The sequence below is a fragment of the Lemur catta genome, chromosome 1, assembly GCF_020740605.2.
Source record: "Lemur catta isolate mLemCat1 chromosome 1, mLemCat1.pri, whole genome shotgun sequence".
NCBI lineage: Eukaryota > Metazoa > Chordata > Mammalia > Primates > Lemuridae > Lemur > Lemur catta.
The window spans coordinates 198,725,135-198,748,945 of NC_059128.1; the positions used below are offsets into that span (position 1 = coordinate 198,725,135).

The 23,811-nt window shown below is 39.3% G+C and overlaps 1 protein-coding gene across 4 annotated transcripts in view; it reads left to right on the forward strand.

Moving 5' to 3' along the window:
* The first annotated feature begins 798 nt into the window (after positions 1–798).
* Positions 799–23,811, forward strand: part of TMEM212 (transmembrane protein 212) — a 70,010-nt gene continuing 46,997 nt past the window's right edge. For 2 of the 4 annotated variants that reach the window (XR_006732624.1, XM_045539667.1), the window contains exons 1-3: positions 807–992; positions 9,481–9,540; positions 10,508–10,831. Coding sequence is in view for 3 of the 4 variants with exons in the window: in XM_045539667.1 (XP_045395623.1) it covers positions 834–992; positions 9,481–9,540; positions 10,508–10,831 (543 nt within the window). In the remaining variant the exon portion in view is untranslated. Of the gene's footprint in view, positions 993–9,480; positions 9,541–10,507; positions 10,832–14,915; positions 15,042–15,148; positions 16,086–23,811 lie in introns of those variants that run through there. The other 2 variants (XM_045539665.1, XM_045539666.1) reach the window with 2 other exon arrangements.

The window sequence follows — 23,811 nt, forward strand, 5'->3', positions numbered from 1 at the left end:
ATGAAAAATTAAGAGACGACTTTTGTAATTGCTTAAACATATGTAAGTACAACATCTCAAATTAGATTTATGATTCAAGAATGACTGGAGATCAGCATTGTACTTAACTGATAAATTACTCTTCAAAGTTTTTTTACAATTGCATACATTACCATCTTTGCACTTTATCTGAAAATTGAATTAATAATAAAATAACTAAGATGAAACTGGTTTAGTGAAAACAATGCAGAACTCCATAATGAAGTTTATGCCTGCTGGGGGATGAATCTATAACAAAAATAATTGCATTGGAATTAAACTTTGGAAGGAGGTGAAGGTTTTGTTGCTTAAAATCATTTAAATTAAATGTAATGAAAAGTAATCAGAGCGTTTATTTTTACTTTGTTTTGTGGGAAATTATGCTGGGAATGCGGATCCATTGTACACAAAGGATGTTGGCTTTATGCTGGAACCGCCAGGCAGGTTGAGTTGAGAAACAATTAGCTCAGTCAGCAAGCCTTGACCCTGATTAATCCAGGAAGTGGTCACTCCAGGACAGAGCAAAATGAAGGGAATCAAGGCAGAAACTCTGAAACAAGGAATGATTTTTCCTTCTCTTTCTCTCTCTGAAATAAACTAGCATTAGAATTTGTTGTGTCAAATTTATGTCAAGGATTATTTCATTACATTCCACCTTTGGTGAAACAAATAGAATCTTGTTTCCAATTAGATCAACGGTTAACATGTGTCATGGCTACTGTTTCTAAGAAACTTCTGTTTATTGAGGCCAGTCATACTCTCATGTTTTGGTAACAAAACATCTTTGAGATCAAGGACTCAAGTCACAGAGGAAAATGAAGGGCCTATACCAGGCTGCTGGCTGGATTCTTGCTACTCTGGGGAGTCTCAGTGTATGTTCTGGAGTTATTGCTTTCTTCCCCGTCTTCTCTTCCAAGCTTTGGTTCACAGGATGGAGAGTTTGGATTGCTTGTCCCATCTGGAATGGAGCTTTGGTAGGAAAATATTCTGTTAAATATATTGAAAAAATAAAGGAAGGTATAAGGGAAAGGGGAAATAGAATAGCATGTCCTTTTTTAAATTTTCCAACATTATGAAGTCACAATTCTACAGAAAGCGAAAATTTACCTTAGAAAATTGATTTTTATTTGTTGCATTTCAAGTATAGAAATTTTTAAATATTGTTTTATCGTGTATGCATGTATATCAGCACAGTATAATGAAATATCTTTCAAGAAAGTCTTAAAATGTTAGTTTATTTTAATCCTCTCCCCTTGATATTCTGAAAAATTAGAATCATTTTTTGAAATTTTCATTTTGAATTTAGAAAAAAATAAACCATGGAACATAATATAAATTGGAGAATAAAGTAGAATAACTTTTAAACTAATGCTTTCATTAGAAACACTATGATGTTGTCTACATGACCCCAAAATTTGCAAGTCCCAAATCTTTGTTTATTCTACTTTTTTCATTGCATGGACCTGTTTGAACTAAAAATAATTCAAGAAGTGGGGCAATGGCCATCACTGACTTCACAATTCACTAGGAAAGTATATGAGTGCCAAGTACAGTGTCTGGCACCAAGTAGGTGCTCAATGTATGCTCACTGACTGATCACACAGATAAATGATTGCCCTGGTACCACAGCTCCCCAGGCCAAAGAAATGAGTACATCTGGCTTTGGGAGTAAGTGGCTTCCATGGTGGTATGATTTAAGAGGCGCTATGAAGGCCCACCTTCCCAATGAATCCTTCTCTCTTTGTTTCCTGTAATGTGTGACACTCACCATTGGAGACTAGAAAATTGGATTTTGAAGCTTTTTGATCTTAAGGAATTTTCTATTAAAATGTAGCCACTCTTGAGTGGGATAACATCTTAAATCATTTTTATTTTTTTGAGACAGGGGGTCTTGCTCTGTCACCCTAGGCTGGAGTACAGTGGTGTAATCATAGCTCACTGCATTCTTGAAGTCCTGGGCTGAAGCAGTCCTCCTGCCTCAACCTCCTGAGTAGCTGGGACTTCAGGTGTGTGCCACCATGCCCAGCTCATTTTGTAAAAAATTATTTTATAGAGACAGGGTCTCACTATGTTGCCCAGGCTGATCTCAAACTCCTGGCCTCAAGCAATCCTCCTGCCTCAGCCTCCCAAAGTGCTAGAATTACAGATGTGAGTCACCAAGCCTGGCCTTAAACCTTTAAATAATTAAAACTTTAACTGGGATACTACCTAAAATCAAGACCCCAGGAAATATAATTTTTAATCTATTAGATAAATATTTATTAATAGCCTACTATGTCTTGGGTTACAATGGAGGATAAAACAAGGTCTTGATCTTAAAGGAGCTCGTTCTAGTGGTGTTTACTAATGGTGTGCAGATGGGAGAAGCAGGGTGGTGGGAGGGTGGACTGAGCAAGGAAACCATTGTGTGATGCTTACTTATCCTTCTCATCTTTTTTAATATGTTCCTTTATACCTAACGCACTAGTCTTGACCTTCCCTTCCCCTTTCCTCCAAAAGCTATCTGAAACCATACATTCATTCAAAGAAATATTTATTAGACTTTTACTAGAATGCAGAAATGGAAGTTACATATATTCAAGCAGTTTCCAAACTTCTTGTTGGTGACTCAGTTAGAAAAATATTTTATATCAAGACCTGGAATGTACATAAATACATCTACATATTTCTCTCTAGATAAACAGATATCTATATACACATATAACAACAGTTTCACAAAATAATATTTAACCTTCTATGCAAAATATATTCTGATACTTACTATTCCATTTAATTTTTTAAATTCTGATTGTACAACTAACCCAAAGTTTAACAAAATCATGATTATAGTTCAATCCTGTACCCTTTTCTCATAGCTTTTTGCTTACCCCTGCAGAGTCTATCATAATGCATTTAACAAATATTGGTGATTTTGATTAAGATTACAGATTATAGAATATAGGCTTGTTCTACGCCAAACATCTATTTTGCTAATTAGGCCTAGAGAAATGATATGATGTGTCCCCAATACACAGCTAGTTGGTGGCTATTTGATTTCAGAGACGGCAGCATGGGGAAGTGGAGTCAGAGATAAAGGATTTAGGGAGATGGACCTGAGTTCATGTCCTGACTTTGATGTTCTTGGTATGTAGTCAAAAGCAGGACCTTCTGTCGGCCAGTCCCTCATTGCCTTTATCTGTAAAATGGGGAGTTTTACAGACAAGAAGAGATTCTCAGTGGGAATGAACACAATTTAGACAAAGATTGTACAATAAAGAGCTTTGCCAATTTTAAAGCCCTACTGAAATGCTAGTTAATACCATGCCTTTCATTTGTGCTCTACTCTCTGTCCAAACCCTTTGTCCTTAATCTCTTGCCACCCGTCTCACTATTCTATCCTGTTCCCTGGTGAACTGCTGAATTCTGCATCTTGTTGCCTCTTGGACCTTATCTCCTACCACTCTTCTCTTAAATCATTTCTCTTCCATTACATTGGCTCCTTGCTGTTTGCAAACATGCCATAGTGTGTTTCTGCCTCAGGGCCTTTGTACTGCTTGTTCTCTGCCTAAAGCCTCTTCCTGAACTTGGCTCACTGTTTAATCTCCTTCAATTCTGGATCAACTGTCACTTTCTTACTGAGGCCTGCCCTTACTACCTTATTTAAAATTGCAGTCCCAGCTGGGCGCAGTGTGGTGGCTCACACCTGTAATCCTAGCACTCTGGGAGGTCGAGGTGGGTGGATCGTTTGAGCTCAGGAGTTCGAGACCAGCCTGAGCAAGAGCGAGATCCCGTCTCTACTAAAATTAGAAAGAAATTAGCTAGACAACTAAAAATATATATAGAAACAATTAGCCAGAAATGGTGGTGGATGCCTGTAGTCCCAGCTACTCGGGAGGCTGAGGCAGGAGGATTGTTTGAGCCCAGGAGTTTGAGGTTGCTGTGAGCTAGGCTGACGCCACGGCACTCTAGCCGGGGCAACAGAGTGAGACTCTGTCTCAAAAATAATAATAATAAAAATTAAAATTGCAGCCCCCATTCCCCCAACTGGCATTCCCAATCTCACACCCTGCTCCAGTTTTTCCCCATATCCTTTATCATCATATAAGATGCTTTATAATTTACTTATTTAATGTGTGTGTGTTTTCCTCTCCCCAACCAAATGTATTTTGTACAAGGGTAGGGATTTTTTTCTATATTGTTACTGCTATATCTTTAGAACTTAGAACAGAGGAGTCACATACTAGATATTCAATAAATATTGTTCAATAAATATTGTTAAATGAACTCATGATCTCCATTATAGAGATACAGAATTTCTTATACAGTTGAACTCTGATTAAATTGCAAGGACTAAAGGTCAAGCTGGTATTTATACTAAAGCAGGAAAAAATTCTCATGAGAAGGAAAGTAATAAGAATGCTCACTCTTTCAATAATGTCTAAATTTAGAACAACATCATTTTTTTCCTAGTGAGTTTGCTACCGAACCACAGTTCTGTCTGATCAGGGTCAACTTCAAAAGGTCTCTGACTCCTGCCATGATCTCCCTTGCCAATCACTTCTTAACTGCCTCCAAAGTATGTCTTCCTCCAGTGAAAAGATAATTTGTACCTTTCAATCATATTGACATTTCCTTTTGCAAATGACTCCATATTTCTCTGAAGACTTGTAAGAGATAAATTTTTGTAATTTGTTCAATGCCTTTCATTTCAGGCTTTCTAAGTACTTCATAAATATTGGTCCTGGGACTCTCCTAGCCCAGTTTTAACAACCACATGACAGGCAGTTTTCCTAGAATTTCAGAGTTCGGTTACTAAAAGGCATCAGCTGCAATAAAGTATGCAGTGAGGAGATCGTAGTACTTTGAGAACTGAGCTCTATTAATCCTGGAAGACAAAGCTTGTAGATCAAGCTGTGATGAAGAGACTGAAGTACAGTGACTTTATACACCAGACCTGAGACTTGGAGAGTCTAGAGACTGGGCCAACCGCAAGCTGCAGCGCTGTGCCCAGAACCCTGGTTACAGGCGGGAATGTGGGAGAAAGGTCAGGGCCAGGCAGAGCCATGCAGGCCCCATTTTCCTCAACTGTTAGAGAAGGGGCTTGATTACATGATCGATCAAGACTCTTGCAGCTTCAACAGTCATATGACTTCTAACTGCCTGTGCTGTTAAAGAAAAACCAGAGCTAGACAGGTTTTTCAAGCAATAAAAACAGATTTTGTTTAGGACTATTGTAATTGGGGAAAAAAAGAGACCTCAGTCTAGAACTGAGTTCAAGTCCAAATCCAGCATGGGCAAGTGAGAGTTTATAGCTAAGGTGCAGGATGGGGGGGTCAGTGGACGGAAAATTACTAACAGGAAACATCAGGGGTCAGGGGGATTCTAGCTAAACCGACCTAACAGGATTCTTGCTAAAGACAGGCCAGAGTGATTGGACATCACCTGAGGTAATGATGGCAGATGAGCAGCTAAGTGAATATGGCAAGTGATCAGATATTCAGGGTGGGGTATTCTTGCTAAACTGATTTAACAGGGTTCTTGCTAAAACTGGATTTTATAAGGAAGTGCACAGATGGACTTAGGAGAAGATTCAGGAACCTCACTAAAGTTTGGTCAAGCAAAAAATCTTTGTCAATGGTCAGTTTTCCACTTAGATATCCTAAGTTTCAAGGTCAGCTTGTCTGCAGACAAATTAACCATCTTGTCACCAAAACCTATTCTTTCTTTTCCAACTTCCCTGTCTTTGTCATGGGAACTCAATTTGAAATCCTGGAGTGACTTTTGACTCAGTCCTTCCCTCTAAACTAGCCCTTCTCAAACTGTAGTGAGCCTGCAAGTCACTGAGGGATCTTGTTGAAGTGCAGGTTCTAACTGAGGCGGTCTGGGGTGAGGCCTGAGAGTCTGCACGTTTAACAAGCTCCCAAAGACACCATGCTGCTGATCCTAGGACTGCACTGTGGGCAGCAACGCCCTAAATCAGCCCCAATCCAGCCCCACTCTAATCCACTGCCATGTAACTTTAATTTTTCCTACAAGACATATTCTTATGCATTCCTTCTCACTGTACACACCCCCATCCATTACCACTTTCCACCCCTGCTCAGATTTCATGCCTATGTAACTTTGATAGCCAAACTGTGGAAATTTATCTATTAATGGATTATAAAATCAATCTATTAGGTAGCTAGCAGCATTTACAATAACCAAATAGAGTAGAATAGAGAATATTAGCGTGCATCACAGCTAAGAAGGGTTAAGTATTGTTTTGATTAGATATAAAAATATTCGTAACTAGACCAGGATGTGAAACGTAGTACTTACTATAGGTAAAGTTTTTAAAACAATGTCTCCATACCAGGGTCCTACAGAGACTTCTAGGTGTCACTCTATTCCAATTCAGCATGCACTTGACAACTGACTCATCATCCTTCTAAACCTCTTCGTTAGTGAGGCTCACTCCTTCTTTGAAAATTTTAGTGTTGTTTCATTGTCCCCAAACAAAGTCCAGACATGCTTGCTTTAATTGTGAGGTCCTCTTCACGCTGGTGTTATGTGGTTCTCAACCCTGGTTTTCTACTCTTCTCTCTCCAGTCTGGGCTCCTCACTCAGTCTTCCCCAAGCATGACGGCCACTTCCCCACCTTTGCACATGCTAGCCACAGCCCAGACTGCCTCCCTCTGTCACCTCCCATGGAAATCACATCCATCCTTCAAACCCACTGCAGACCCAATTTGCCCATGATGCCTTCGTCATCCACTTTCCCCCGGGCAGTGGCATCTTACCACTGAGCTCTCCTCATGTAGAAAGTACTTGCTCTTCTTGTCTAATTTTGTAGCTATTCTTATATGTGCATTATTTTCACACCTGTACCATAAATTCCAATGAGAGTGGGAACATTATTTATGCAATTATTATCTGGTGATGTTGCTCATCTTACTTAGCCTTGCTATGCCTCATTTAAAAGTGGGAGAATATTTACATGGTACGGTCACTGTGAAGATTAACTGAGTTAACACATGTAAAGTATTTAGCATGGTGCCTGGAATATATTAAGCACTCAATAAATGTTAACAGCTATTGTTGTTTTATCTGCACAGTGCCTAGCACATCCCTTATTTGTAGTAGACTCATAACAGATGCTCGTAAGTGAATAAATTATCCCATATTAATATGATACCTCTAAAGGTTTCTATTTCTGTTGTGACTGCTCCCTGCTTCCTTCTATTCATCTGCTTCTAGGAACTGCATCCTTTACTCAGGCAATTTAAAGATTTAGTGGGAGGGCTTACAGTTATTGTGCACTCAAAGTATTTGTAGCAATTGTTGCAAAACCCAACTAATGCCCCTGGAAGTGTGTGGCGAGCAAGCCAATAGCACGTCAAGAAGAGCCTTGGGAGAAGAGAGCAGGATGAGGCCGTCTCCCCTTTGCCCCTTCACTGCCAGATGCACCTGCCCTTTCTCACAACTTGGCTGCCCTTTTCACCTCTCAGATACCCGCCCCGGCCCCCACACCCATGCATATTCTTTCCCCTCTTGATTTGTCTTCCCTACAGTTAAATCTCCTTTTGTAAAATTATTTTCTCCTCTCTATCTAAAAATAAAATTTACAAAAAGAAATGGAAGAAAGAAAGGCGGAGGGCTGTGCCCCTTGGGGGAAAATACCCCTCACTCTACCTCCCATGCCTGGACGTGGGGGGTCACCAGGAAAGATGGGTGTGCTCGGCTCCGGAGTTGCCATTTACAGCGTGGATTTAACAAGTTACTGAATGGCATTCATACTCAGCCTACTCCATGAAAGATCTTTTTCAAAGTTTTGTGTAAACAAAGCAAAATTCAAGCTGGCAGCTACAACAGAAATAACAGGCGACCGAAATTCTGCAGCATTTTTCAACTTTTGAAAGGAAAGAAATGACTCATGCCAAAGTAGTTAAGGAAACCTGGAATCCAAGCATCTGATAATGTCAGCTCTCTACTCAGAGTTAAAGCAGCAAAGAGGTGTGAGTGTGCCTTCTTCGCTTTTGTCTTGCTTCAGTGTTTCTCTCAGTGGTTCTCTCAGAGGAGCGATGTGTCAGTTGAGGGCCACACCTCTGAAAGCACAGACCAGCCCCAGGCCTACCCCACAGCATCAGTGTTGCAGTTGCTCTTAATAATTCTCCTGTTTTGTTGTACTATTTGTGCTGGCTCAACCTCCATAGGGTCCTTTGGAAACTTTCCTCTTGCAGAATCAAGCCAGGAACCTCTTTTGACAACAGATGGTTCTGTTTTTATCCATGGGAGTTTTATGCTATGGTCATGCCAAGTCTGAAATTTTAGGCTGGGCTACATGAGAAGTTTGTGTGTGCATGTGTGTGTGAGTGTGTATGCGTATTTTCCTCTCTGTCAAATTCTCTAAATCCAACATTCAAAATAAAATATGCCAGGAAAATGAAAAGCTAAGTCTCAAAACAATAAATATGCCAGACCTGGAGCTACAAAAGCAGCATACCACAAAACCATATTGGTAAAAACGCTGATTTTTCCCCTTAAGTTTGTTGATTATGTACATATAGTCATGTTTATCTCTCCATCAAAAATCTAAATTGTACTATTTTTAGGCCTGTCCACATTCTATATCTTATTTTAGGCACATCTCTTCCTTATTTTCCCTCAACCTCAAAATAGTCCTTAACCAAGAACAAATGAGTTATATGGATGGGAAATAAGCAATTTCCAGTCTCAATGACCACAGAGGTCTACTTCATGAGCCCTGATGCTGAATCAAAGAGCACAGATATATTTTTTTTCATTATCTATTGCTCAATTCTCGTGACACCATTCCCTCCTTTGTTTAACTATTTTCATTCTGCACTTTGGACCTTTTTCCTTCAACAAAGACTATAAAGAAAAACTCCCTTTTGAGAGCTGGACACCACTGCACCCAGAACAATAAATGCCACATCATGCACACCTTCTAATGATAACCTTTGTTACTTGAGAAACAGGGATCATGTATTTGTATCCCACCAGCAGGCTCAGGCTACAGAATCTCAAAAGAAAGCAAACAGCAAAAGATAATGCCACTGCTGGGAGGTTCTGTGACACCTTTCCATTCCGATTCCTCCCATCTGCAATTTTAGCAATTTGTGAGAAAGATGAACAATAGACAATTAATCAAAATAAAACATATGGCAAGGGTTATAAAGCCAAGCTTTTATTACAGTCACACCTTACAGTAGCAGAGGTTATGATTGTGATGGCAAAGGCAAGACAGAGAATCAAAAAATGAGCTTGTATGAATCATGTCTTTATGACACTAATGGCTTACTTTCCTCATCGTCATCACAGTTTCTTCCACGGATGAGGAGGAAATCAGAGCTGTAAATCCATTTAGCCATTTGCTGTTCCTTCTCGTTCATGATAAAGTTGTCAAACTGTGAGATGGATGGAACTCTTTCCAGAGGTATCTTCCACCGTGGATGTCATTTTCCCATTTTCTTTTCACAGGCCATCATGGCTGGTATCCTTCTACCGTTGGCTTGCAAAGAGTGGACCCAGAGATATCTGGTAAATATACAGATGTCAAGTAGTATGGTAGAGTGGGTTCGATGGTCAAATCACAGCTGGTTCAGGATGGAACATAGAAAATATGATTTCCAATTATAATGGAATTAAGTTTAATTATGCCTTACTATGATGGATTGCAGTAATAAACTATACTTTAAATGAACAATCTTTATATGATTCCTGCTCTAAACATTTTCTACAAGTTCCTGTGATTATTATTGTATTGGGGGAGGGCAAAGCCAGTGTTAGTGCTCCTGAATTTCATTTTGAAGGAATGGTCTTCAGGCTCCTCTGCTTTTAATAATGTAATTTTAAGTCTCAAATCCTCAATCAGATGTCTCCTTCCAATTTCACTGTTATCTCTCCCTCTAATAAAAGATAAAAATTCTATGATATCTTGCATTTGAACAGTGTAGAGCCAGGTAATCTCATGATATAGAAAGACTATGTTATCTGCTTACGGATTTTATTCCCATGGCTAAGGCTGTACTTCCCAAACTTTAGTGTATGTGTGAATCAGCTGGAGATCTGGTTAACGTGCTGATTCTGATTCAGTTGATCTGAGTGAGGCCTGAGAGTCTACATTTCTGCCAGGCTCCCAGGGGCTGCCGTGCTACTGCACCATGGACCACACCTCAGTAACAAGGTCCTTGAGTGGGAAGTCTGTTTACTTATCTTTGTTTTCCTTACCCAGACTGGTTCTCTACACATAATAAGAAATAAGTAAATAGTAAATGTTTGTTGAATTGATTTCATTTTTGCCCCAGTTGCTATGTTATTCTCCCAAGGTGTATACTGGAGACGAAAATTAATACAAGGGCATAAAGAAAGGGTTGTGACCCATTTCTCCTGCATTTCCCAGTAGGAGAGATGAATCCCTGGCATTTCTTTTTTTCTTCATATTGCTAAAAACCTTTTGAAATATCTCATCCACAAAGTTAACAATTTGTCTCTGCTTTATTTTCAGTGGGAAGCTAGTTTCACCTTTGTGATTGTGAGCGTTATGGGATGTCCACTTCATTTTGCAATAGCCTTGGAATCTGCTCTCCTACGCCCATATTGCTTCTACTCATTTTCAGGGATTGCAGGGACCAGTTACCTTGGTTATGCAGTTGCCTTTCCTTTTCCGTATGCACAGTTCCCATCAGTGTGCGTGGACCCACCGCGCTATGAAGAGTACCACCTGACGCTTCAAGCCCTGGACCTGTGCCTGAGCTCTGGCCTGCTCTGCACGTCCCTGACAGTGTTTGTCAAGCTTTCTGCAAGACTTATCAGGAATGGACACATAAACGTAAGTTTCAACAGAGGGGAGCAGGTTCTTGTTCCATTCTGAATGCTGCAATGGAAGATCTGCCATATTTGCGATCCCCAGACTCACGGATATATCTGGCCTGTTAGGGACCTGGCCGTAGAGCTCTGCCGCTCCCCACTCCTGTCCTCTTCCCCCAATCTGTGGAAAAATTGTCTTTCATGAAACTTGGACCACACAGAAGGAGGTGAGCAGCGCGCAAGCCAGTGAAGTTTTATCTATATTTTTGGCCCGCACCCCATCACTCACATCATCGCCTGAGCTCTCCCTCTCACCCCACCCCCGTCCGATGAAAAATTGTCTTCCATAAAACCAGTCACTGGTGCCAAAAAGGTTGGGGACTGCTGTATATGTATACTTAATCTCTCTCTGTTATTCACCTCTGTATCCTGTAAGCCCATGCTATCCAGGGTCTGGTACGTAATAGGTACTCGATAATTGTTTTTGAAGAATGAATGGAAATATGATGATGTTATAATTGAAGGTATGGCTGTAGGTAGCAACAGCCAATTATTATCTAAATTTTAAAAATTATTCATAGAAACAAGGTAAGTATGTCCACTCTCACCACTTCTATGCAACATAGTTCTGAAGTACTAGTCAGTGCAATTAGGCATGAAAAAGAGAAAAAAGGCATCCAAATCAGAAAGGAAGGAGTAAAATTGACTCTCCTTGCAGATGACATGATCATGCATATAGAAGACCTTAAAGACTCCACCAAAAAAAAAAATGATAGAACTAAAAAATAAATTGGATAATGTTGCAGGATACAAAATCAACACAAAAAATCAGTTGTATTTCTATACACTAATAACAATCTGAAAAAGAAACTAAGAGAACAATCCCATTTATAATTCAGTCAAAAAGAAGAAAATACTTAAAAATAAACTTAACCAAGGATGTGAAAGATCTGTATGCTCAAAACTATAAAATATTGTTGAAAGAAATTGAAGACACAAATAAATAGAAATATATCCTATATTCATAGATGTGAAGAATTAGTATTGTCAAAATGTCCGTACTACCCAAAGTAATCTATATGTTCAGTGTAATTCCTATCAGTTCCAATGGTATTTTTTCACAGAAATAGAAAACACAATCTTAAAATTTGTATGGATCCACAAAGATCCGAGAATAGCTAAAGCAATCTTGGGAAAGAACAAAGCAGGAGACATCACATTTCCTGATTTGAAACTATATTACAAAGCTATAGTAATCAAAACAGTATGGTACTGGCATAAAAAAAGACAATAGACCAATAGAACAGAGCAGAGAGCCCAGAAATAAACCCACACATAGGCTCAGCGCAGTGGCTCACGCCCATAGTCCTAGCATTCTGGAAGACCAAGGTGAAAGGATCACTTGAACTCAGGAGTGCGAGACCAGCTTGAGCAAGAGTGAGACTCCCTCTCTACTGCAAATAGAAAAAATTAGCCGGTGTGGTGGTGCGTGCCTATAGCCCCACCTCTTAGGGAGGCTGAGGCAGGAGGATTGCTTGAGCCCAGGAGTTTGAGGTTGCAGTGAGCTATGATCATGCCACTGCACACTCTAGCCTGCAGCAACAGAATGAGACTCTGTCTCAAAAATAAATAAATAAATAAACCCACACATATATGGCCAAGTAAAATTTGATAACAGTGCCAGAAATACTTAATGAGGAAAGAATAGTCTCTTCAATAAATGGTGTTGGGAACACTGGATATCTACAAGCAAAAGAATGGACTTGGACCCCAATCTTATACCACTCACAAAAATTAACTTAAAATGTATTAAAGACTTAAATTTAAGACCTAAATCTGTAAAACTCTTAGAAGAAAGCATAGTGGAAAACTCCTTAACATTTATCTTGACAATAACATTTTGGATATGAAACCAAAAGCACATGCAACAAAGGCAAAACTAAACAGTGTGCCTACATCAAACTAAAAACCTGCACAATGAAGAAAACAATCAACAAAATGAAAAGTCAGCCTATGAAATGGGAGAAAATATTTGCAAATCATATATCTGACAAGGAGTTAACATCCAAAATATATAGGGAACTCCTACAACTCAATAGCAAAAAACAATCTGATTTAAAATAGGCAAAGGACCTGAATAGACATTTTCCCAAAGAAGACATACAAATGGTCAACACGCACATAAAAAGGTGTTCAACATTACTGATCAGCAGAGAAATGCAAATCAAAACCACAATGAAATATCACTTCACACCTATTAAATATAAATATAAATTGGCATTGGCAAACCAGTATGGTGGTTTCTCAAAAATTAAAAATAGAACTACCATACAATCCAGTAATTCTACTTCTGGGTATATATCCAAAGGAAACAAAAATATATCTCAAAAAGATATCTGCACTCCCATGTTCATTGCAGCATTATTCACAATAGACAAAACATGCAAACTGAAGTGTCAATCAATAAATAAATGTATAAAGAAAATGTAGTGTATGTGTACACATACACAATGAAATATTACTCAGCCTTTAAAAAAACAAAATCATGTCATTTGCAACAACATGAATGAAACTTGAGGGCAATATGCTAAGTGAAATAAGTCAGACAGAGAAAGACAAATATTGCATGATTGCACTTCTATGTGGAATCTAAAAAAATCAACTTAAAGAAAGAGACAGTAGTAGTATGGTTGTTGCCAAGGGCTGAGGCATGGAGGAAATGGAGAGAGTTATCAGCCAAAAGGCACAAAGTTTCAGTAATAAGATAAATAAGTTCTGGGAATCTGATATCCAACATGGTGACTATAGCTAACAATACTGTATTGTATACTTGAAATTTGCTAAGAGAGTAGATCTTAAATATTCTCACCACACACACCACAAAAGGTAAATATGTGAGGTGATGGATGTGTTAACTAACTTGATTGTGGTAGACATTTTACATTATATATGTACATCAAATCATATTATACACCTTAAACTTATATGAAATTATGTGTCAGTTATACCTCAATGAAGCTGAAAAAGATAAAATATTTTTTAAAAATAAAGTGATCAATGCCGGGCGCGGTGGCTCACGCCTGTAATCCTAGCACTCTGGGAGGCCGAGGCGGGTGGATCGCTTGAGGTCAGGAGTTCGAGACCAGCCTGAGCAAGAGCGAGACCCCATCTCTACTAAAAATAGAAAGAAATTATATGGACAACTAAAAATATATATAGAAAAAATTAGCCAGGCATGGTGGCACATGCCTGTAGTCCCAGCTACTTGGGAGGCTGAGGCAGAAGGATTGCTTGAGCCCAGGAATTTGAGGTTGCTGTGAGCTAGGCTGATGCCACGGCACTCACTCTAGCCTGGGCAACAGAGTGAGACTCTGTCTCAAAATAAATAAGTAAATAAATAAAGTTATCAGAAACATTGAACTTTTTATGAATAATGAATTGTGCATCAATTTATCTTGTTCTAAGTTTAAGAAGTCATAAAAATATAGTATTTTTTCCCTTGGGAAAACATGTTAAGCTAAACCAACCTTGAATTTTAAACCTAAACTTTGGCATAATGCTTTGCAATGTTATTTTGCAGTTTACAATGTTGGATTAAAGTTGATCGTTTGATTTGTTTTGCCTAATTAAATTTTATAAAATAAAAAATTTACTAATAGAGACAGATATTAAGCGCTCTTTCAGAAATTGATGTTGTGGCATCCTTAATATTTTAAATACTAGTTAAAGACAGATACTTTAATTTGGCTTCTATCCCATGAATTCAGAAAAGTATAGACACTCTGTGTATTGAAAATACGTAGAAGAAATTCCCCCACTATTTCTATTCCTACCCCAACAGATGCCAACATTAAGTTTAGCTTTCTAATTTTTTCCCCGGAGGGCTAATAGCAATACCAATGATATGATAATAATAGAGTGCTTTCCTATTTTACAGATAGAATAATGAGACTAAAGAGTTTGTATAACTTTCCCAGGGTCACACAGCTAATGAGTAGTAGGGCCAGACTCAGAACCCAGAGCTGTTTCTCCTAATTAGGACAGATTCCTCCTGGCCCTCCTCATTACCAGCCTTACAATGTCTATCTCTTTGCCATTTCCTTAAGGTGCATGGCTCTGGCCTCCAGGAGAATTGGAGCAGGGTCTCTGAGGAAAGAGCACAAGTGACCTGATTCCAAATTCCTGTGGCTGATGCTGATGTTGGTCCTTTGTGGGTTGAACATCCTCCGTATGGAAGGAGATATTTCCCACTGCAAACTCTCATGCCGGTTTTATGATTCAGATTAGTATCATATTAAGGTCAAATGAATTTGGGCAATGTTAGCCATTTTTTTTTCAGGTTGATCCTATCCACCCCCCCACCCCCACCAGCAAAGTTGGAATACGAGAATTTGGGCACTTTTGATGCCTTTTGTGGTCAATTCTGTCCTCTTCAACTTCTACACAAGTCTGCAAAGGAAATCCTGTGCATTCTTAAGAACAGAGTTGATTTTACAAGGAGGCCTGCCAAGAATTGAGACGAATTGAGACAAGCAAGCCAAGAATTGAGACGAATTGAGACAAGCAAGCCAAAACTTCTTCCCTCACGGTACCGCTAGGGCATCTGGAAGTTCAGTATTTGAGAGTTCTCCCGTGTGGTGAACATCCCACACTTTCTGGAGCCTTTTGTTAAAAGGAACGTATGCCTAGGAGCACCCCACACTGAAATGCTGGCAGTCATAACCCCTCAACACGGGTAGTTCATCAGACATCTGGCTGTCACCTTATGCATGACACTCAGAATACCGAGGTTTAATGTGAGATAGAGGGCAGGGAGAAAGAGGGAAAAAAATATATGCAGAGCTTGGTAAGTCAGCTCCGTGGAGATTCAACAGTAAGGCCACCTGAAGTGCCTGGGGAGAGAGAAAATGAATTGAAAACAGAAATGAATTGGGCTCAAAAGCAAAGTACTCCAGCTTTAGAGTTTTGCTTTTCCCATCTTGCTCAGGACACAGCTTCCTGGTGTGTGACTTCTCAGTGAGGTATAGGGCCCAACACAGCTATTAATATAAAGCATCTCTCAAAGTAGACCAATGATGTCAGAATCACCTAGGGTTCTTCTTAAACCAGATTTCTGGGTGCCATCTGAGCCCTACTATGTCAGAAACCCTGGGTTGGAGGCACAGAATGTGCATTTTAGCACACATCCCAAGAAATTCTGATGACTAGTGAAGTTTGAGAATTATACTTTATTTTTTAAAAAATTCTCAAACTTCCTAGCACAAGGCTCTCTTAGTGTCACTGCTGGAGAGTCTCAGTTTCCCTATCTGCATAAAATGCAGTGCTAATTTGGGTGAGAGTTCTAGATAAATTTAATAAGCAGCATTTCCTTGGTAAGCATTTTTGGATGACTTGACACCGCTTAATCCACAATGGCGGCAGATCATGTTTCATTAGTGAGGATGAGTGGCTGACATAATGGGACATGATGTTCTGTATTAATAAATACACTACTGCCCCAAGCTCATGAGGCACACATGCAGCCTGAGCAAACCTTTGCTACCATGTAGAAATCGAAGCTAAATTAGCCACCATTTCCAGCAGTGAAATAAGGGTAGTATTTGTCAAAATTTCAGAAAATGCACAACTCTCTTAAAAGGAAAAGGGGATCATTTGTCCAGACACAAAATTCTATAGTGATTCTATATTTAATGAATCCACGTAGAGTTATGCTGTTAGATTCCCCACATGCTGAAACTGATAAGCAGTATTTTAAAACTTTCATTAAAAACTATAATAAATATTATAAAGTATGGTACTTATTCACATCTCTTTTTCCCATATAAACAAAACACTGGCAATGCTTTAAAATACTGCATTTTTAAGTTTCATCCTAAATATTAACATTCTTTTATGTAAATTTAGTGCATATTAGAAAATTCAAGAGTTGTAAAAATTTGTAAAAAAACGTAACTGGTGATTTGAAGGAAGATTTGGGGAAATAGTAGCTTTTGTACTGTATTGTAATGAATTGCAGCACAATTATTATTTTTAAGATCCATATATAGCAATGAATATTATAATAGAAGACATTCACTTGTAAGAGTTTTTTCTGTAAGTTCAAAAACATGTTTTTAGAAATGAATCAAGAACTCCCTAAGGAAGCACCACATCTGTTATTTCTTTCCTCCCTCGGCTGTCTTGTTTTGGTAGAATCCAGGTCATCTTGTTAAAGGTCAGACAGTGAAGGTGTGTGAATGTTCAGTCCATTGGTACCCAACCAAAGACATGGTGAGAAATGCTTGAAAGAGACACAAAGAGTTTGATGACTTTGACAGACAGGTACAAAGGCATGTGTGAGCCCTTCCAACTGTCAAAGGCCTCAAGGGAAGGGGCGGGGACTGGGAAAGGCATAGGAGCCACCTGCTTAGGAGGCTCAGTGCAGGACGCCGAAGTGATCCTGTCGGATCCAGGGCTGGGTGCTGGGAACAAACAAACACAACACAGAATTTAAGTCGAGAAACGAAAACGCAAAACAACCATAGCTGGAATTGTCTACATTCTTGGTCCAATAAGTAATAAAGTGATGGGAAAGGAAAGAAAGAACTGGGACACCAGACACACTGCAGCTGTCCCCTGCAGCTACTCCGCCCCTCCTCCATGGAATGGAATGGCTCCTTTTGTTTTCCTTTCATTATTCGTTGTTGTATTTTGTGGGTTTTTTTTTTTTAATGAAAAGGGGAAGGAAAATATTTTCCCCCTTGTCTTGTGATACAATGGTTTTACTTTTTCAGTGAATTGAGAAATGTCTGCTTTGCATAAAAGATTTAGGTAAACCTTTAAATGCAATCCAAAAACATATGGGGGCAGAATATTTGTCGGTGAAGGACTCTCTTTCCCTGAACAGAAGACAAATTAGCAGCAATATGCCATCCCCAAATCTTCCAGGAAAGTATGCTGCATCATTAGCAATATAAATGTGCTTTGAAAAGAATTCAGCTATGACTCTTGTCCTAAAGGTCTGAGGCCTCAGGCTGGTAAAATCTTTCTGGTGCTTCCGGAAACGAAATGATCTTGGGTAGATCCAAGTAGAGCTCCCGCAGGACCACAGAATAGTAAGAATCTGCTATATTTCTTCCTCACAAATTCTATTATGTGATCTCAAATTGGTCAGCAGAGAAATCAGAATCTGGACAGATACAGTGTAGGGCATTACCACTTCTGTTATCTTTTTTCTCTCAAATAATAACAGTGATATAAAACTGGGTAATAGAAGAATAATTGCAGGTGCTATTTATTGGGCAGTTATTGTCAAGCGCTTTGCCTCTTTTATTCCTCACAACACTCCAAAGCTCATTATGCCCATTTCACAGATGAGGACATTGACATAGCCATGTAGAACCGAGAATTCAGTCCCAGATCTAACAAAGCCTGGAGTGCAGGCTCCTGGCTGCTAGTGATACCACCTCTCAGCAGTCCCTAGCCGGGTCTACTCTAGGTGACCTTGCGCAGTCATGCTTCTCTTGGACAATCTTTCTTATGCTTCTCACAAACAAAACTTAACTTTCATAGTTTAGAACCAAAAGCTATTTTTCCTGGATATTTGCATTTCATTTAATCAGTAGGACCACACCAAGGGTGATAACTTACTGAGAGAGGAAATGAGACTGAAGTGTTTGGTGTAATGTATTAATAAATTTCATATTTTGTCAAAGAGGGAGAAGTAGGTGGGGAGGGGTCAGTATCCTGAGAACTGCTTTTTGTATTTTTTTACTTTGTAAATCATCATAAGCCTCAGCATATTTTCCTCTTGACATGCAGCCAATTTAATCTTTTAATGTAAAATATCCTAGTGGGTTTTTCTTTGCTCTTCAATTTTAATCTAAAATGTCATTATTAAATAATATATTTTGAGCAGATATTAAATATATTATATTTAAAACAAATATGAAATATATTTTAAAAGAAGAAGAAATTTCTGTTTTATAAAAGGGCAGAAACTTAAGTAAAAACGAGAAGCCTCCATTCTCTATAACCATGAAGAATGCAAAGAAAACTGCCTTCACAGTGATGAATATATATGAGTGATTATGATGGTGCTAATCTGTGAGTACAATACCATTTAGAATGTAACAGTGTCGGTTGGACACTTTAAATTTTAGAGATTAGAGAGGAGAATTACTTGATGGCTATTACTGGATGTCTGAGTTCACTCCCCATAGGAAAGAAGGGAAAGAAACAGAGGAAGTAATTAGGGTGAAACAATGGAGGTTGTGGGGGTGAGGAATGACACAATGACACTTCCTCCCACCCGGCCCACCCCCCAGACTGGCCCAGGGAGCCGGCAGGGACCGTGTGGACAAGGCAGCAGTTTACCCCCACACACAGCAGTCGTCAGGGACTTGTGCTTCCTCAGCTCTAAGACCACTGGGCTGGGGCCAACTGGCCTCCAGGGATCTTGCCAGATCTGTCTTGGTCTGTGATTTTGAAATAAAACTTCATTCCATTTGAGAAGATTAACATTAAGAAAGAAGGACTACATGAAGCAAGTGAAAAAGGCAATTTTTAAAAAATGGAATGGCAGGCTGTTTACCTGTCCCAAGCCACACGGATGTGTCCCTGAGGTACAGCACTTCACCACGTTACTGTGTTAGCTCAAGATGTAACATATGCTGGAATATTGCTCACGCAAGACAGTATATGATTCCCAGATCACTTAACCACTTTGAAGCAACGCCTTTCTTTGCCCAATATTCAATCTGTCATAAAACCAGTATTACCTTTTTGGTTATCTTTAAAAAAAAAAAACAACAAACTTTCCATATGTGAATGAGCAGGTAAGGGACTTGTAACTCCAAGTATTTGCAAAAAAAAAAATTGTTTTTAAATGTTCCTCTTGTACATCATATAACTAACCTAGTGTCATAGCTGAAAAGAAAAACTGCTAGTTAAAGCAATAGAATTATAAGATGATGGACTGTAATTATTAATAGCGCCTCTTTGACAAGAAGGGTATCTTCTGTTCAGTAGAGCATGACTTTCCTCTTGTGACATGTCGAGGATTGTGCACCCAAAGCCCTAAATGCAATATTCATTATTTGTACTTGCCGCTCAACATTTGTTGAGCATATATTATATGCCAGATATCATGTTAAAGGCTAGAGACAGACAGATGAGCAAGACATATCCCTGCCCCCCACTGACTTACAGGGATTAAAGGGAAATGCGTTTCTGGACTATGGGAGACAAGATAGAGTGATTGGATTTAATGTGTGAGTCATACTCTTGTCACCTAGGGTAAATATTCAGTTTCACATCTCACTGTCAATAAAAAGACATTATAAGAACTTAATCGAGGAAATCAAGCCTCCTTTTCTAGCCAACGAGATACTGAAGCTTTCCTTGAATATGCTGTAGCTAATCCTGATCACATAGCAGATAGAAATGGAACCTTGCTTTGAGTTCATAAGAAATCTAGCACTGAAGGGCATGGGCTATAAAACTGCTTTGATCTAGGCCAATTTTATTTACAACTTACCTTTTCTTTTACCGAATCTCCCATGGCAGAGATCATCCATGAACAACCTGTAGATAGCCAAGTCCAATGGACCCTTTCCAATTTGCATCTTCTTTGACCTCTCTGCAGCCTTGGAAACCATCGGCCACTTCCTCCATGAAGCCCCCTCCCTGTTGACTTCCACGTACCCTTCTCTTCAGTTCTTGTCCTTCTCCATGGCTTTTCCTCCTTGTCTCCTCTGAGGGCTCTTTCTACTCTGCTCACCTCGAAAAGGCTGGTGGCCTCAGTTACCACCTCTGGGCTGACAACGCTCACATCCATGTCTGTGGCTGGGTCCCTCTCTTGCTCTAATGAGCTCTACATCTGGCTGTTTTCTGGACACTTCTCCAGGATGTGCTGCAGATACATCAACTAATACTCAGGACGTTTATAATGGAGCTGGTCACCTCCTCCCCAGCACCTGCTCCTTCTCCTCTATCTCCAGCTCATTTGCTAGCGTTCGTGACAATCAGGACAAGCCAGAGACCTAGAATCACCTGGACTCTTCACACCTGAGTCTCTCGTCACCAAATCCTGATGACTCAACTCTAAATATTTCTTCCTTGTGTCCCCCTTCCTCTGTACCATGATGACCCTGGCTTGGCCCTCCATCTTCTCTCAGACGTCATTGCCACCAGTCTTGTCCGTCTTAAGAAGTGTCCTCCACACAGGCTCTAGAATGAGCTCTCTAAAGTTCCACTTTGCTCTCATTACTCCCCAGCTTCGAATCGCTCCATGGCTCCCCTTCCCACTCAGAATACAGGCCCAGCTCCCTCGGGTGCCCTCCAGGTGCATCTGGCACTTCTCCAAGACTGTGAGTGCCTCAAGGAGAGGGACTGTCTTTTCATTCAGTCAGCACTTGACTGAATGAACACCTCTATGTGCCAGGCACTGTCCTTCTTCATGGGGCACTGGACTCTCAGTGGGCATGCAATAAGTGAAAGGAAAGGAAGAAAGAAGGATGGAAGGTAAAAATGGAGAGAAAAAGGAAGAAGAATTAATTCAGACCAAGTGTTACCTCCCCTGGTTGAAAGAAAAGGCTTTTTTCCTTTCAACCAGCCCTGGACAGAGCAGCGCACATCTTCCTTTGTGCCTAGATTACATTCTATGCAGATCCCCAATGTTTCGCCCGTAACATTTCTTCTTGATAGATTTTGAATTTTTTTTGTTTTGAGACAGTCTTGCTCTGTCAACCCATCTACAGTGCAGTGGCATCATCATAGTTCACTGCAACCTCCAACTTCTTGGGCTCAAGCCATCCTCCTGTGTCAGCCTCCCAAGTAGCTGGGACTATAGATGTGTGCCACAATGTCTGGCTACGTTTTTCTATAATATTTTTGGTAGAGACAGGGTCTCACTCTTGCTCAGTCTGGTCTTGAACTCCTGACCCCAAGCGATCCTCCCACCTCCCACAGTGCTAGGATTACAGGCGTGAGCCACCGCGCCCAGCCAGATTTTGAACTTTTTGAGGGCAGAGACCATGACACTTCTATTATGATTCCTCACCCCTAAAACAAGGCCTGATTTTTAAAAACAAGATCTCACGAACTGTTAAGTGAACTAATGCTGCTTGTCACTTTTTCTCATTTGAGCCTTAGTTTTAAAAAAAAGAAACTGAGAACTAAGAGGTCTTGCAAATAATATATTGAAAACCTCAGGAGGACGTCTAAGCAAGATTTAACAACAGGGATTTTCAATGATTCAGTATTGTACAACTAAAAGCCAAGGTCATTACATTGCACAACTCTGGAGGCTGCTGATCTCGTTAAGGTCTTTGTAAACAGCACCACAATATGAATGGTGCCCCCTAGAGTTACGTAAGATGAAGCCCTGGGAGTTGGTCCGGAAGCTTAGGCTCAATTCTAACTGACTAAGCCATCCACTTCCCCTTTTAGGGCCTCTTTATTCTTCTATAAAGTAAAGTAGAATAGATCAGTATTGCCCATGATTCTGTGCTTTAAAACCCCTTTTATAATAATAAATAATCTCATTAAAAACCCTTAAGTATCATTTTTTATCATTTTATTACAGTATAAAATTGTTTTTAAAGATTACATTACAAAATTTAATGTAATCTTTATAATATAATATAGTTAAGGGAATTTTTACTTTTCCCATTTAACAAGTGCCATTCTACTTAATTCATATTACATTGAATGTGTAAAAAAGATGATTTTTGGACAAATTTTATAGTTATATATATTGTGTTTAGTTTGGAGGCCAAACTATACTAAAATCTAGAATTACATTTAACTATATGTTATCCTCCATCAAAAATCAGTCAAACTTATTGCATGATTTAAGGTTTGTAATTATTACATTTTATTTATTTGTATAAGTGAACAAATAGGGATCTGAGAGAAAGTATCAAACTAATATTTGTGAGCACTTCTCTGCAAATAGCACATTGTTGATACTGCTAGACTTTACTGACAATGAATAAAAAACCAAACCATACATAATTTTTAATCTATTTTTTCTTTTCAACACAGAACTATGAGTTAGGTTCTGATGTACTCCATAAGAATGTTGAGCAGATGAATGCAACATAGGGATTTAGTGAAGATAATCTTAAGGCATACTGACAAAATTATTATCATTTTTATGCTTTTTGTTTCAACATCAGTGTTTCCTTATTTCAACATCAGTGTTCCTTATACCATCTGTCTTTTTTCAAAGACTATTATGGTTGTTTAAATTGGTGAAGTAGACAATTAAAAATGGATGATAATTTAAAATAGCCATAGCACAAAGCAATGTTCAATGAGAGATAAACCAACTTCCCTCTCAGAAGTTCCCGAACAATTCTATTTAAATCAGAAAACAAATTATTTTATTGTTAATATTTAAATGGAAATTGAAATAGACATCCTAAAGCTTTTAATGAGGCTATAACTTTTTTGTAGAAGACCTTTTCTGTCTCCCAGGTGTATATGCACCACCGGTTGGGAAGTGCTGATCAAACGCTCTCAGAGGTCCCTCTGGTCCTGCTATTTAGTGGCAGCCATTCCCACAGGCCTGAGTGGTGCAGGGGAGTGATGTCTATTATCTTTGTGGGATGGGGAGCTAGTAGGAGATTCATGGGAATAATGGGATCTGATGTTTATTATTGGGATAATTCCAATAAATTCTGTTTTCTGAGCACATACTATGTACTGGGCATTATTTTCTAGACTGGGGTTGGCAAACTACAGCCCATGGACCCAAACTTGCCAACTGCCTGTTTCTGTATAACCTGCAAGCTAAAAATAGTTCTTGTATATTTAATTAGTTGGGAAAAAAATCAAAATTTTATGACATGAAAATCATATCATACTCCAATTTTAGTGTCCACAAATAAAGTTTTATTGGAACACAGCCACGGTCACTTGTTTACGTATTGTCTATGGCTGCCTTAATAGCACAGTGGTGGAAGTGAGTAGTCACCACAGAGATTGCAGAGCCAACAATACCTAACTCATAGCCCC